We start from the raw sequence: 13,100 nt of genomic DNA on the forward strand, positions 1-13,100 counted from the left end.
CAGTATATCGTTTTAACTACATAGTGTACCTGCGAGTCCTATAAGGCAATCAAGGAAACGGCCACGTTCGGAACCCTTACAACTTCCCGTGCTTTATCAATCCAGATTACGCGCAACTAGAAGTAGGCCTCACGGATCATCGACTTATACGCCTCCACCATTACTCAATCCAACTAGATCAGGTTCCGGATTATATTGCAGCTTAAAGAAAGGTAAGTTCGCAGTAGCTGTTGGCGTGAGCCACGTAATCCCTCTTGCAGAAAACAGAGAGGACGCTTACAACGTGTGGAATAATGAGTCAATTCCCGAGTCAGATTCAACACCTCATATTAATATTGGCTCTCAATTTCAATGCCATCCACCGCCTTGCAGAAAAGGGTTATCTAGAGTAGATCTGGAACCCAACCGAGAGTATCTGTTGTGGAACCCGTCTTGTACTCTTTCGGACAACGAAGGTAAGGAATTGTTCAATATAATCTTCTTCAGTTTAGTGTTAAGTAAAAGGGCTTGTTGTTTGAGCCACACGCTGGTTCAGTCAACAGGTTTTTGCTAGTATTGAATATGTGCAGTTGACATGTACTTGGATTTCGCGTGCTGCGCAGCAGTTCCCGGTGGAGGACGAAATAAGGAGTACGCAATGCACCTTTTGCACATGTGTGGAGGGAATATTCACGTAAGTTGCATTTCACCAATGGTCGACCATTGCTAACCTTATTTCATTACAGGAAGCAATGCTAAAGTTAATGCACCCCTATCCCGCGCTTCCTCACGATCATCCTCTTTTACATTATCAGTACAGTGATAGCGATCGATGGTCGTCGGAAGAAATAGAGGCATTTCAACACGCTCTTTTTAGATATGGAAAGGATTTCTTTAGTATATCGCGCGATGTGAGTAAGATTTGTGTTCGTCTTGTCCCATTTGAACGTGTGATTATTTTTAGATTGGCTCAAAATCGACAAAACAATGCGTGCAGTTTTATTATATTTGGAAAAAAGTATGCGCCGATGAGTACAGGCGGATGAAAGTTTCTAGAGAATCTAAACGCTCATATTCGAAAGGATTTGAGTCAGATTCAGAGGAGAAACCACATGCGGATGTTAAATTATTAGGCGTAAGTATTTGCGAGTTTGCATTCGTTTTGGTTTATATTCGATATTTTAGATTGCCGACGCGGAGTCGCCTATTCCCTTTCAAGAACATAAAAATTTTATATGTGAATTTCCCGATTGCTCAGCTGTAAGATTATTTGAACTGCTTTTATTTTTATTACACTACCTTTAAAATATTGCAGAGTTTTAATTCCAAAGCGGCACTTAACGGCCATATTAGAATACATGGTGGTACTGTTAGAAATTCACCGACGCCGTCGACAGTGTTAGAAAGACGAACTTCCACAACTCCTACCATGTGCCACTCAGATTCTTCCGAAGATTATCCGTGCAAGATATGCGGGAAGTAAGTGTTCTTCATTCACCATATCAATAGCTAAGGTAAATTTATCGATGTGTTTCTACCGCCGTTCGTGTTGCTTTTACAGCTAATACTATCGCATCACTTTTTTGTCTCAACATCCAATGAACGGAATGAGGTACACTTTGATTTTTTTACCTTCCAACATTTTTTCTGTATGATTTGATCAGTGTTTGTGAATCTTTAAATTTGTTATATTTATTATTGTTTCGTTTTCAACAGAGCGCATGATAGAACTGCTATTAGTTTCTTTACTTCATTTCAAGAATTCAACACATTTGCTGGAGCTAAAATACAAATCCCAGTAAAGTAGGACAATGTACATGCATTATCGAATTTGTTTCTTCATCCCAACAAACAAACAATATGTAGAACGTATCGTTTATTTATTTATCCCAAATAGCAGGTCAATAGATTGAAATTATATGTTCATTATCCGGTTGCTGGCATATGTGAGATAAACAGCATCTTTAGCACATTTAATAATCTACCAAAATGTTTTTCCTCTGTACTCTTGCTGAGTTGGAAAAACTTGTTTGAAACAAGTTCACGATAGCACAGGAAATATTTCGAGGCCATCGCTAAAACCTCACATTAATTTCTTTTCTTCAAAGGAGTTACTGGAAATCACTTCCAGTTAATTGATACAAAAGAAATGAAGAAATTCTTGATTCAATATTTAGAAATCCTATGAAATCTAGAATACCGTGTGCGGTCAGGATGCGCGGTGTATTCATAATCTCTTCGATTACATGAAAACGCCGACTATCTTCAGGATAAAGGCAGGTGTAATTTTTATGAATAGAATGGATTGCTTTTAAATATGAAACCGAAAATAGCGTTCCCTACATAAAAAGCAACAGAACTAACTAATTGACTCAAAACAACATTACTTGTTGAATGTTTGACGAACAAGCTGCATATTTCAGAAGCAACGGACTAGGGCTATCTTTCGGAAAAGTCTAGGTGGCCGAATGAATCCTTTTAGAAGCCCGATGTCTTAATGACGTTTTAATTAAAAGTTTTTGCCACGCAGGACGTAGCGTTGCCTACATCAGAAGCAACAGAACTAAAACTATTCTTCGGAGGAGTCTTTGGTGGTGACCGGAAGAACCCGCTTGCGTGTCCTATGTTTATTTCAATGACAACTACCTGCATTTTAAATAAAAAGTGGGGCGGATTCACTGCAAAAAACGTTGTTGCAAACATTAAACATCGTAAACGCGCATGTATCTACGATTTTTGTACATATTATGTTTTTAGGTCTCGTGAGAGTAATTTATACCCAAGTTAAGGCGAGCAACTTTAGAGCATTTTCCATGAATTGATCAGTACCTCTCGAAAGCTCGCGTAAAGGTCTATTTACGAGGGGGTATCCAAAAGTTGTGAAACATTGTTTAAACTCATCTACTTTGCTGTTTACAAGCGTCTCTATCCTTTTCGGCTTCACCTCCTCCACGTCGGCGAAACGTTTTCCCTTGAGGTTCCTCTTCATTCGTGGGAATAAAAAAAATCACTCGTAGTCATATCGGATGAGTAGGGTGGGTGGGGTAAGACAGCCATGCCGTCTCTTGCCATTAAAGTGACCACCGAGATGGCGGTGTGAGCTGGGGCATTGTCGTGGTGAAAAAAACAGTCACCCGACCGCCACATTTCGTGTACACAATCCTTTTTGCATCGAAAAAACAAATGAACATTGTCCTCACTTGACGAGCCTTTTTGACGCGGAGCGAGGATGGCGTCTTCCAGTGACTACTTTATTGTTGTTTAGTTTCTGGGTCGTAACCATAACACTAAACCTCATCTCCAGTAATAATCTTAGAAAAAAATTCTGGATCGGTTTCGGAGTGTTCTTTCATGACACGGCATGTTTGACGCTCTTTCTGGTGATCATCCCTGACATACCCAAATTCTTCGATAAAATGTGCTGAGCCGAGCTGCAATCCACTCCAGACAACTCTTCGAGTTTCTCAACTGTTCGTCCTCGACCTTCATCCACGTGCTCGTTAATTTTTTGGACACTCATCTCGTCCGTTCGGATTTCGGAAAGTTGATGGACGTCCAGAATGCGGTTGATCATCAATTGACGTATCACTATTTTTAAAGCAAGTGAACCTTGAGCTTGATGCATAGAGTCATCCTTGTAAGCGATGTTCAACATTTAAACAGTTTCCGAGGTCTTTTTCTCGAGCAGGAAGCAAAACTTCACAGCCGCGCGCTGGTCATAAAACTTCTCCATGAAGAACGACGACGGGACATAACAGTTCTTATAAGAAAATTCATTGCGGGCAGACTCAACCTTCCACATCAACGCTGCTTGACACACTGACTGAGAAGGCGAGGCTGAACAAACCACTAGCGGCAGAATCGCGTACCACGAAAACTGTGCGCGCAGCAGCGTCATTCTGAAAACCTTTGAGTACTCACAGTATGCGTACAATGGAAAATAAGTTATGGTATAAATATTCTTATAAATAAGAAAGCTCACATTACGCAGTTTGCACATGCGCACATCTAATTTTTACAGTATGCGATATGCTTGTTTTTACTAGAAACATCTGTGGTTAAAATATCTCTGTAAATAAGCCATTTGATATTCCGCATGCGCATATTAATCGTCAAGATTTTTCTTGGTTAAAGTGCAAGAACTATAAGCTACCGAATGCAAAAAGAACGAACTAAATATCTTGAAAACTGTATGAGTATTTAAGGCCTGGGACGAACGGAGAAGGTGGTCTTAATAGCGAATTTCCAACAGAGTTGGAAAATGCGCTAAAAAAACAATCGAATGCAAAAAGAACGAACTAAATCAAACAGTAAGAAAACTCAAACATGTACATAAAACTTTATATGTATATATAAATTTTAAAAGTTAATTTTCCTCCGACGTTCCTGCCTGAACATTTTGATCATCATTTTGGTACCAGTCGTACTTTTTGGAACCATGAATTTACTTCAGAAGTTGCGGTTTACTCTTTAAGAACTGAAACATTTCATCGAAGGTTGCTGCACAATGGATCAAAATCCAACTAAGCAATACGCCAAAGCATTTATGATCAAAGACATGCAAGATTATATTTCGTTTGGACAAAAACTATGACTTAATTTTGTGTAATTAAGAAAAAGAGTACATTTAGGTGTACTTGATAAATCGTAAAGGACAATAGGACAGCGTTTCAAAAGAAAGTACTGTCCTACTAAAAAAAGTACATATGGTCACCATAATAATATATATTAGCACTCTTACCAATGTGCCAAAGGGAGCAGCACGCGCTACTTCACTAAACTGCTCACTTTGGAACGCTTAAAAAGAGAAAGCTAAACCTAGGTATTTAAACCTATTCGGATTTCTAAAGCAGATAAAGTGACCATCCCTCGTTACGGTTGAAATTGTTTACGTAAGAGGGGGATGGTATGACTTGGCTTCGGCTTCTTGATGAAACAATATTGTGGCGATTTGGAGCAGCATTCTCAGCAAATTCTTAACGCATATCTTGACGACCTTCTCCTTGGTGTTGCGTGGTTTTGGGATTAAGTGACGATTTATAGCGTTGTGAATTTCGCTCCGGTGAAAACCGTTGTTAACTAAAGTGTTGGTGACGTGCTGTAATTCGTTCCAAAGGTTATCCTTATTGGAGACGGCTACAGCACAATGGGCCAAGACATTGAGCGACCGTTTTTGTGCTGGTGCAAGTGTGAGTACGATAAAATGAGTGACTAATATTTCCATTCGCGTGAAAAGATTCCAGGGCGACCGATTCAAAAAATCCCATGACAGCGCCAGAAACCTGTTCGTAAAACTTTCCTATGAACTGAAAATAGGTGGAAGATAAACACTTGATCAGGGTAACTAATCAACGACTGCTCTTTAGAATTTTCTCAATGATAATGAGAGAATCCTTCATGGAAACCTTGGTAAATAGTGACGTCTCAGAATGTGAGATGACGTGCGACCTGAAAAACCTTCATATATTGGCGAGATCCTTGGCGAGCTTGTAGTTGGGCGAGTTGAGGGTGCTGACTATGGAGCGAAGAGGGATTCCTTGCTTGAACATTTTAGGAAGACTGTACAACCTCAGTGATTTAGAGTCTCTAGGGATGAGATCGCGTTGGACATCCTTGGGGACACTGACGAGCTGATGCCAGACCTCTCGTTCGATTCTCTATTTAGATCTGGGACCTGACTCATCTTGTGTAACTGTAGCGTTGCCTTTATCTGTAGAGACGATGATCAAACTGAAATTTAAACGTTTAGGGTTCTTGTACTGAAGATTTTGGAACTTTTTGAGGTCAGTTTGTGTGATTAATTCCAAAGTGAATTGCTCAAAAGAAATTCTATTAAAATTGCTGTCTCAGAATAAATTATTTTCAGTTTGGTCTCTAGGGTGTTTGAATAATTTTTAGTTCCTAAGCAGTATAAATAATACTTTTGAGCATCTTCTCATTAATGGTGCTGCAATTTCTCAGATTTTTGTACCACTTCCACACCAGGAATACTTCTCGCCGTCTCTTTTCCAGATTTTTGGATATTTAGGTAAATACCAAATTCTTAACGTAGACCAAAATTCCGTTCGCTTGGAAGTTTAAGCAACCGAACTGTGGTTCTGTATTGAATAATTATATTGTTCAACGGTGTCTAAACATACTATTAAGTTATTTAGTTCAAGTTGTACCTACTCATAATATAAAAGAACCTACTCATAATATAAAAGAATAAAGAAAAAATTATTATTGTTAATTTGTCGTCGTTTAATAAGTAAGTAATTTTCCAATTTTATAATAACCGTTTAATTATTGTTACATTCTTGTAGTTTTTGCTTTGATAATGGTCTGCTGATAATCAGAACGAAACTTATGTCAGCCATTGTACATCTTAATCTGCAACAGCTGTAATACCATAGCAGAAATATAAATTTAATTGGGGAAGACAACATCGTGTGTTCTTAATATTCAAACCTAATTTGAGATGGAATTCAGAAATTGAACCATATAATTGAATGTTACATTGTCTCAAAGTGCTTGTTTCCTCTTCTAGTCTTTATAATCTAAATCTACTTATTATATACGCGCATTCGCAAATTAAGGCATTCCTGGGTTGCCACCGATCCAAAATTTTTGTCATTGCACGGATTCACAGCCGAAATATTCCTAAAAAGTCTATGTTTAACCATTCTATGATGAAAATTTGAAAGATTAATTCATACTAATTTTCCAAATCAGACTTATCCTCCCTTTGTTACTTCGACATTTTGTCACACCCACAATGGTGGGTTTTTTAAGACTCGCGCTCTAACCTCACATGTAGCGAGTTCGAACCCCACAACTTACCAGTTTTTAATTGTATAGAACATCTCTCGACTACTATGCTTCGAAGGGCACGTAAAGTAAGTTCCGGGAGTAATACCACAACTGTCGTTAGGTCACACAGGCGGCTGTTGATGCGATCTGAAAACGTCTGTATTTACCTAGCGAGTGTCGCCCATACGATAACTAACTAATTATTCCTCAAAATGGCAAATTTTCATTGGTTAGTGTCTTTCTTACTACCAATCTTAGGTCGTTAATCATTCTCATCTTCCCCAAAATAAACTGAATCAAAGATTTTCACGGTACGAGTTTATCTCACGCTTACTAAGAAATGTAACCTTGTATCCCTATCAAAACGGATATAAACTGAGCTCTAACTCAGACTCTCGGGCTTCAGTCGCGATTAGAGACAATTAAAAAAAAACGCAAAAATACCCACGCGTTCATGATACTAACGGACGATCAAAAATGAGTTGCTGTCGAGTCGCCTTTTTTCATGTAAACAAAACTTCCAACGGTGACTCGACAGCAACTCATTTTTGATCGCATAGTACAGTCGATCGTTATTTCTGCGGGAAATTCAAAAATTTAAATCCAAATCTAAATGCTCTTATTAGATAAGTAGGTATTAAAACCGGCGTGCCTTTTGAATCGCCCTTGTTTGTTTGTTGGGATACATTTTTCTAGTTAGTAATAGCTTCAAATGAAAATAATTGGTACATTCCATAACCGGCCTATTTGCTAGTCGACCATAACCCTTGATATTTTCTACTTAAAAGAACATGAATTAACTAGTATCAAATCATATACTTCGATACGAAAAATATACGTTTCCCCTCAACCTCAATACAAACGTGGATATGAAATATCCGCATGATAACTGTCGCTGATTTGTTTTTATTTTAAATTTCAGAGTATTTACAAAGATTAAAAGTCGCAGCGCCCATATGAAATCACACCGCCCTCCCGACGCGGAACCGCTTAGAAGAAGAGAAAAGGACATTTCCTGCTCATCTAGTTTTGATGTATTTGTATCCAGCCCCTTCACCACTTAGCAAAAATGTGATTAGAATTATTTAGCCGGAGATATTAATGTAGGGAAAGGTTAGAAGAATAAACGCAATCAAATAAATTACTTACTCGAGAAAATCAAATCAAAATTTCTATCGTTTTCCTTTTTCTATAATTTGAATGCAGTTATTCCAAATCAAACAATGCAATCAAACATCATACTTTCGTTAGGCGTACTGTAACCGTGAATAAGAAATGTATAAAAGTACTTCAGGAAGTTAGACAAATGTAGTTAAAACTTAGGGTAGGTTGTACATCCTCATATAACAGAGATTTATATATTTAATAAAAATAGGGGTTGTGTTACGTTACCTGGTGTAACGTTAGTGCCTTTCGACTGTCGAGTGAGACCCTACGTTTATACCACTTTCGTGGTTTAAGCATGGAGCTGTACCGATACCGATCCGGTACTTTATAGTTTGTACTTTAATGCTCATTTCATCGTTTACGATGACTTTGTGTGAATATTGAGCAATAGATTCTGATAAATCAAATATCAACGGCCATAACTGCAAAACTAATACGTATTTATATTTTTGGAAACTTAATCGCGATATTTGCTTTTATTCATTTCATCTATTCATATCATCCATACTGTTGTTAAATCGATATAGCGTTGTAAGTTTTATCATAATTGTAAGAGAGAAAAATAATTTTATATTTCAGTTAAAAATTACTGTTAACGAGAGAGAGAAAAACACGGAACTCTATCGCGGTTAAGGAACCATTTAACATGTAAGTACTCGTCGCCCTTAGGCGTCCGTACTGTTTACTCTGTGTTGTGATCTTTTTAAAGTCTATTACTATAAATCTATATAAATACTAATATAAATAAATATTTGTACATGTTATTGAATGTATAGGTAGTAATTACTTTTGTCGGTGCAAAGCCAGGGGAAAACTCGAGCTTTTCCATTAAATGAAATGACAATCCAATATCGTTTTATTCGTACATTTCTGTGTTATCGGTGTATTTTTAGTGTCTGCAAGACGTTAAACATAGGTTAAGCAGCTTATTCGTAGATATAATAACTTAATTGTTGTATGTTGACATGTTTTATAATCCCTGTTGTATGTTTTGTAGTTTCTCAGTAAAATGGGAAAGAGTAGGTTAAGTAAAATGGCTGAGATCCACTGGCTTGCGCAAGACTCTAACTGCTGCCATCTATTAATAGCCTAAGAGATACATCCAAGGGGCTACAAAGGTCTGGAAAAGTATTGGATGCTATCGATGTTGATTGTTTTTATTTTCGATAATTGGCTTGGTCTAATGCGTTACGAAAGGCAGTCAGCAAAAACTGCATCTAACTCATGCACATTCCAGTTAGCAAACCTCCTTATATCCCGACAACTTACCCTTGTTAATGTAAAATTTACATGCATGACGCACAATTATTAAATGTCAAATTACTTATGGCGGTGACACGTTACACTTACCAATGATATTACGTATTCATTCCACGATCCGTGATCCCCTCCTCCGCAAGTGCATGAACTTATAAACAGCGTATAAAAGACAATAACTTCTTCGAATTTTAACAGCTAAAATGGATTAATGTCATATCATTGCTGTAATATTTCAATGAGCTCTTATTTCTTGTAAAATTAAACCTTAAGAGAAATAATTTTGATATAAACAAAACGTAATAATTTAAGACATATCAAAGATTAAATTTAAGCTCAAGTTTGAAATTAACTCAAAGTTGTCACTGTCTAACGGCCTAACGTGCCAATATAACCCTATATTAACCGTTACAAATAAACTTTGTGATAAAATTTAACGAAGGTCCTAAGTTCCAAAAAGGCTAAGTGTGTCATGTTATGTAAATAATAATTATTAATGTGTTATTTAAGTAAATGTATCGTTGCCCTAGAACATTTTAAGTGTGATTTAAGAACAATCATTCTTGTATCCATCATATTAGCTCGCGGTGTTGCAAAATGAAAACCAAGTGACCCGGCATTGTATGCTAAAACGATTAGCTGCCCGTCTGCAGTTTTTCGTTTCCTTCTTTACCTATTCTGTTGTGGAATCGATTTCAGCTTGTTTTGCTGACTTTTCAAGTTGTTATTTGTATGGATGTGTGCCTGTACCGTTTCATTTGTGCCAAAATTTGATATCATAGCAAAACACTTCGTTTTGCGCTGTAAAATATTTAGCGTTAATTAATGCTTGTACATTTGTACATATGGCTATAGTGTATTGCCTGTTCTCTTTGGTAATTTATATCTAAAAATGATTTGTACGCTTCGTGCACAATACTCAAATCATTTTTAGATATGCTACTTCATAAATAGTGTGAAGTTTTCATAGTTTTGCCAAATAATTTAACCCCGTCGCATCGCCATGCATTATTAGTCAAGGGGACGTGTAGTATGCAATAAACTATAAATAGTAAAGTGTTCTCTGTGCAACACAGTATATTCTTCAATTTCAAATTACCAAAAATCTCTACAGCTAAAGCATCGTTAGTCACTAAACTGGCAATTCACTAAAATATCTACGTCCAGTTTAAATGAACACGACGACAGGTGACTTAAATGCACGTTCTTCTAATCCAATCTGATTTTCTTTAAAGACTAAATTTAATTTGCAAAACGCGCCGTTCCCTTTAGATACACCCTGTACCTGAGCGTTAACACCCATTCTCATTACTGTTATACATTTTACTTGTTATTAACACCTATTAAACGTTTCTATATTATTTTTTCTTTGAAAAATTACGTGTAAAATATTCCCTATTATTATAAGGTTATTTATTCAAGTATAGTATTTTACATTTAATATATTGTCTCAAGATGTTGTGCTCATTTTATATCTATGAAAATCCAATGTCAATACTTGTAGCTCAAACTTTTATATTTTTTTGAATCCAATAAAACAATCCGTAGGCTAAAACCATGTGTTTCATGGCACGAGTGTGTTCAACACTTCCATTGTGATTTTCTTGCGATTAACTACTAACCTCTCAAATTACAAGTAAATCCTCTATATTAAATGTAACAAATTGACAATCCCTTTCCAAACTCATGTTAATTGCAAGAAAATATATTCATAACGTGTTGTTAAAGTACTTAGGAAATATGTATATACGTTTGTAATAATTGTATTCTCTAGTTTCATATTTTGTGTTATAATTGTTTTGTTTGACTACTTGAAAAATATTTGTTGTTAAATTCTGTCCAAAGATTTCCAAACGTATGTTTAAAATAAAGTGTATATGTATATACTTGTATTATTGTATGCACAATAAAATGGCGTTGTACTTAATTCTTTGATAAAAAATGCTACTACATTTCTATTTATATACAGTAAGTATAATTTAAAAAAAAAGTAATGATCATATCGTGATATAAAGAGCATAGCGCATCTTGTTTTCGACATAAATACTTTGCAACCAATTCTCTAAATAATACTACATACAACCCGCCACTCACCGCGCATCCAAAAAGTAAAAAATTGTACATGAATTTTTTTATGAAACACAATACAAGATCACCAAGGATTTAAACTGTGCCCAGTGCGCGTTTGTCACCAAACATAAATCCAGTTTTAAAGCACGTCTTGCCAATGATTTAAAATGTGATCGGTGTGATTTTGTCACCAACTACAAATCCAATTTTAAAACATATTTGTTAATAGGTATACAAGACCAGTAATAATTTCAAATGTCCCAGGAGACAATATTATAGGTAATAATATCTACGCCACACGCCAGTGAAATGCCTGGAATATGAATTCAGTTCGCATAGTCGGTATTCTACTGTCGGCTATCTCTCTCACATATTTTTGGAACAGATTTCGTGGATGTAAGCTATATCTATGGAATATACAGGTTATATAAAATTTCGTAATTAGTACAGAGATTTAGCTTAAAAAAACAAAATTTACACCCTCTCTAAATTTTCCTAAATATATAAAAAAATAACATATAATTGACGTTTTTGCTTTTTGAGTTTAACATCATTATTTGGGGAGAAACTTTAAACTAAAAAGAGGTTAATTGGGGAATTATTTCTGATCTTTTAGAGTAGGTATGGAATTGAGGTCATCTGAAAGAAAAAACATCCATGATTTCAAAAATGTATAACATGTTATAAAAAATCAAAAATAAGTTCAAAATTAAAAGAAAACATTTTGAGTGATATTTTACAAAAGTAATAACCATGAATTTCTTTAATAAAAAACTTGAATTTAACTTAGTTTTTAAATATCTCTCCAAATAACGATTTTAAAGCCAAAAATCGAAAACGTCATTTATGTTACTTTTCGCCATATTTAGGAAACTTTAGAGAGGGTGTAAATTTTGTTTCCTGATTTGCTTTAGGCATAACTCCAGGATCAATTCTATCCATTCAATGAATTAACCAACTCTCTTTCTATGCTAGTAAGCGAGATCTCTGTACTTAAGAATATTGTGTGCACCACGGCACGCAAGTTGCTTTCTAGGTTTCAGGTCATATCTTCCTTCGACTCGGAAGCCATCCACTTTCCCGCCTTGATACACAAAGTACTCTTCTTTAAAGCTGCCAATGGTAACGGGTAATTTTTTCACGCCTACGTCCCCAGATACGTTGAGCTTGTGAGTTCTTGGAATTATTCCTCGCTTTTAATGAAAAATAAAAAAAGGCACTAAAAAGCAAAATTGACTTTACTGTTACTTTGAGTTGTAAGAACATGCTCAAACATTCACAAAATGACAAAATAATATCCAAACCGTTCCTCAGATTAACGACAGCGTTCTCTGTCATCCTTTAGCGATTTATAAGTTGAAGTTAATTTGAGTTACGCCTTAAATATTAAACCTACGTTAAAAGCTTTAAAAGAAAGAACACGCAATTAATTATGGAAAACTAATATTTTGAAGTTAACACTTACCTTCGGTGAAGGCGTAGATAAAAGCATAAGGAGCACAATACAGCACACGACATTTGTATTCCGATAATTTCAGTTATTAAACTAAAGAAATTATTAGACAACAAAGAAACCTACGCTCACTAAAGCTAAACCGCATGTATGTACATCAGAAATGCACGCCAGTTGACGTTACATTTTCTTTACTCACATACAATGATTTGGTAATAGAACGACCCTTTTAATTATGCAACTTTGAATGCAGTTTATATTTTAAAATCAAACATATGGAGGAACCCCTCTTTTCATTTATAAGAAAAAAGCGTTATTTTTAATGTTTTAATTCAGTAAAGTCATATAATGTAATGACGCACAAAATCGTGCTAAAGCTTAA

At 35.8% G+C, this 13,100-nt stretch overlaps 1 protein-coding gene across 7 annotated transcripts in view; it reads left to right on the forward strand.

Annotated features, from left to right (window-relative positions):
• LOC116160483 overlaps positions 1-9,347 on the forward strand; it is a 321,930-nt gene extending 312,583 nt beyond the window's left edge. For 4 of the 7 annotated variants that reach the window (XM_031473680.1, XM_031473681.1, XM_031473682.1 and 1 more), the window contains 7 exons: positions 25-455; positions 570-673; positions 726-890; positions 944-1,114; positions 1,165-1,239; positions 1,295-1,458; positions 7,694-9,347. In XM_031473680.1, coding sequence (XP_031329540.1) covers positions 25-455; positions 570-673; positions 726-890; positions 944-1,114; positions 1,165-1,239; positions 1,295-1,458; positions 7,694-7,835 — 1,252 coding nt within the window. In that variant the 3' untranslated portion in view covers positions 7,836-9,347. Of the gene's footprint in view, positions 1-24; positions 456-569; positions 674-725; positions 891-943; positions 1,115-1,164; positions 1,240-1,294; positions 1,494-7,693 lie in introns of all 7 variants that reach the window. The other 3 variants (XM_031473685.1, XM_031473683.1, XM_031473686.1) reach the window with 2 other exon arrangements.
• The last annotated feature ends 3,753 nt before the right edge of the window (positions 9,348-13,100 follow it).

The sequence above is a fragment of the Photinus pyralis genome, unplaced genomic scaffold (genome assembly GCF_008802855.1).
Source record: "Photinus pyralis isolate 1611_PpyrPB1 unplaced genomic scaffold, Ppyr1.3 Ppyr1.4_LG1, whole genome shotgun sequence".
NCBI lineage: Eukaryota > Metazoa > Arthropoda > Insecta > Coleoptera > Lampyridae > Photinus > Photinus pyralis.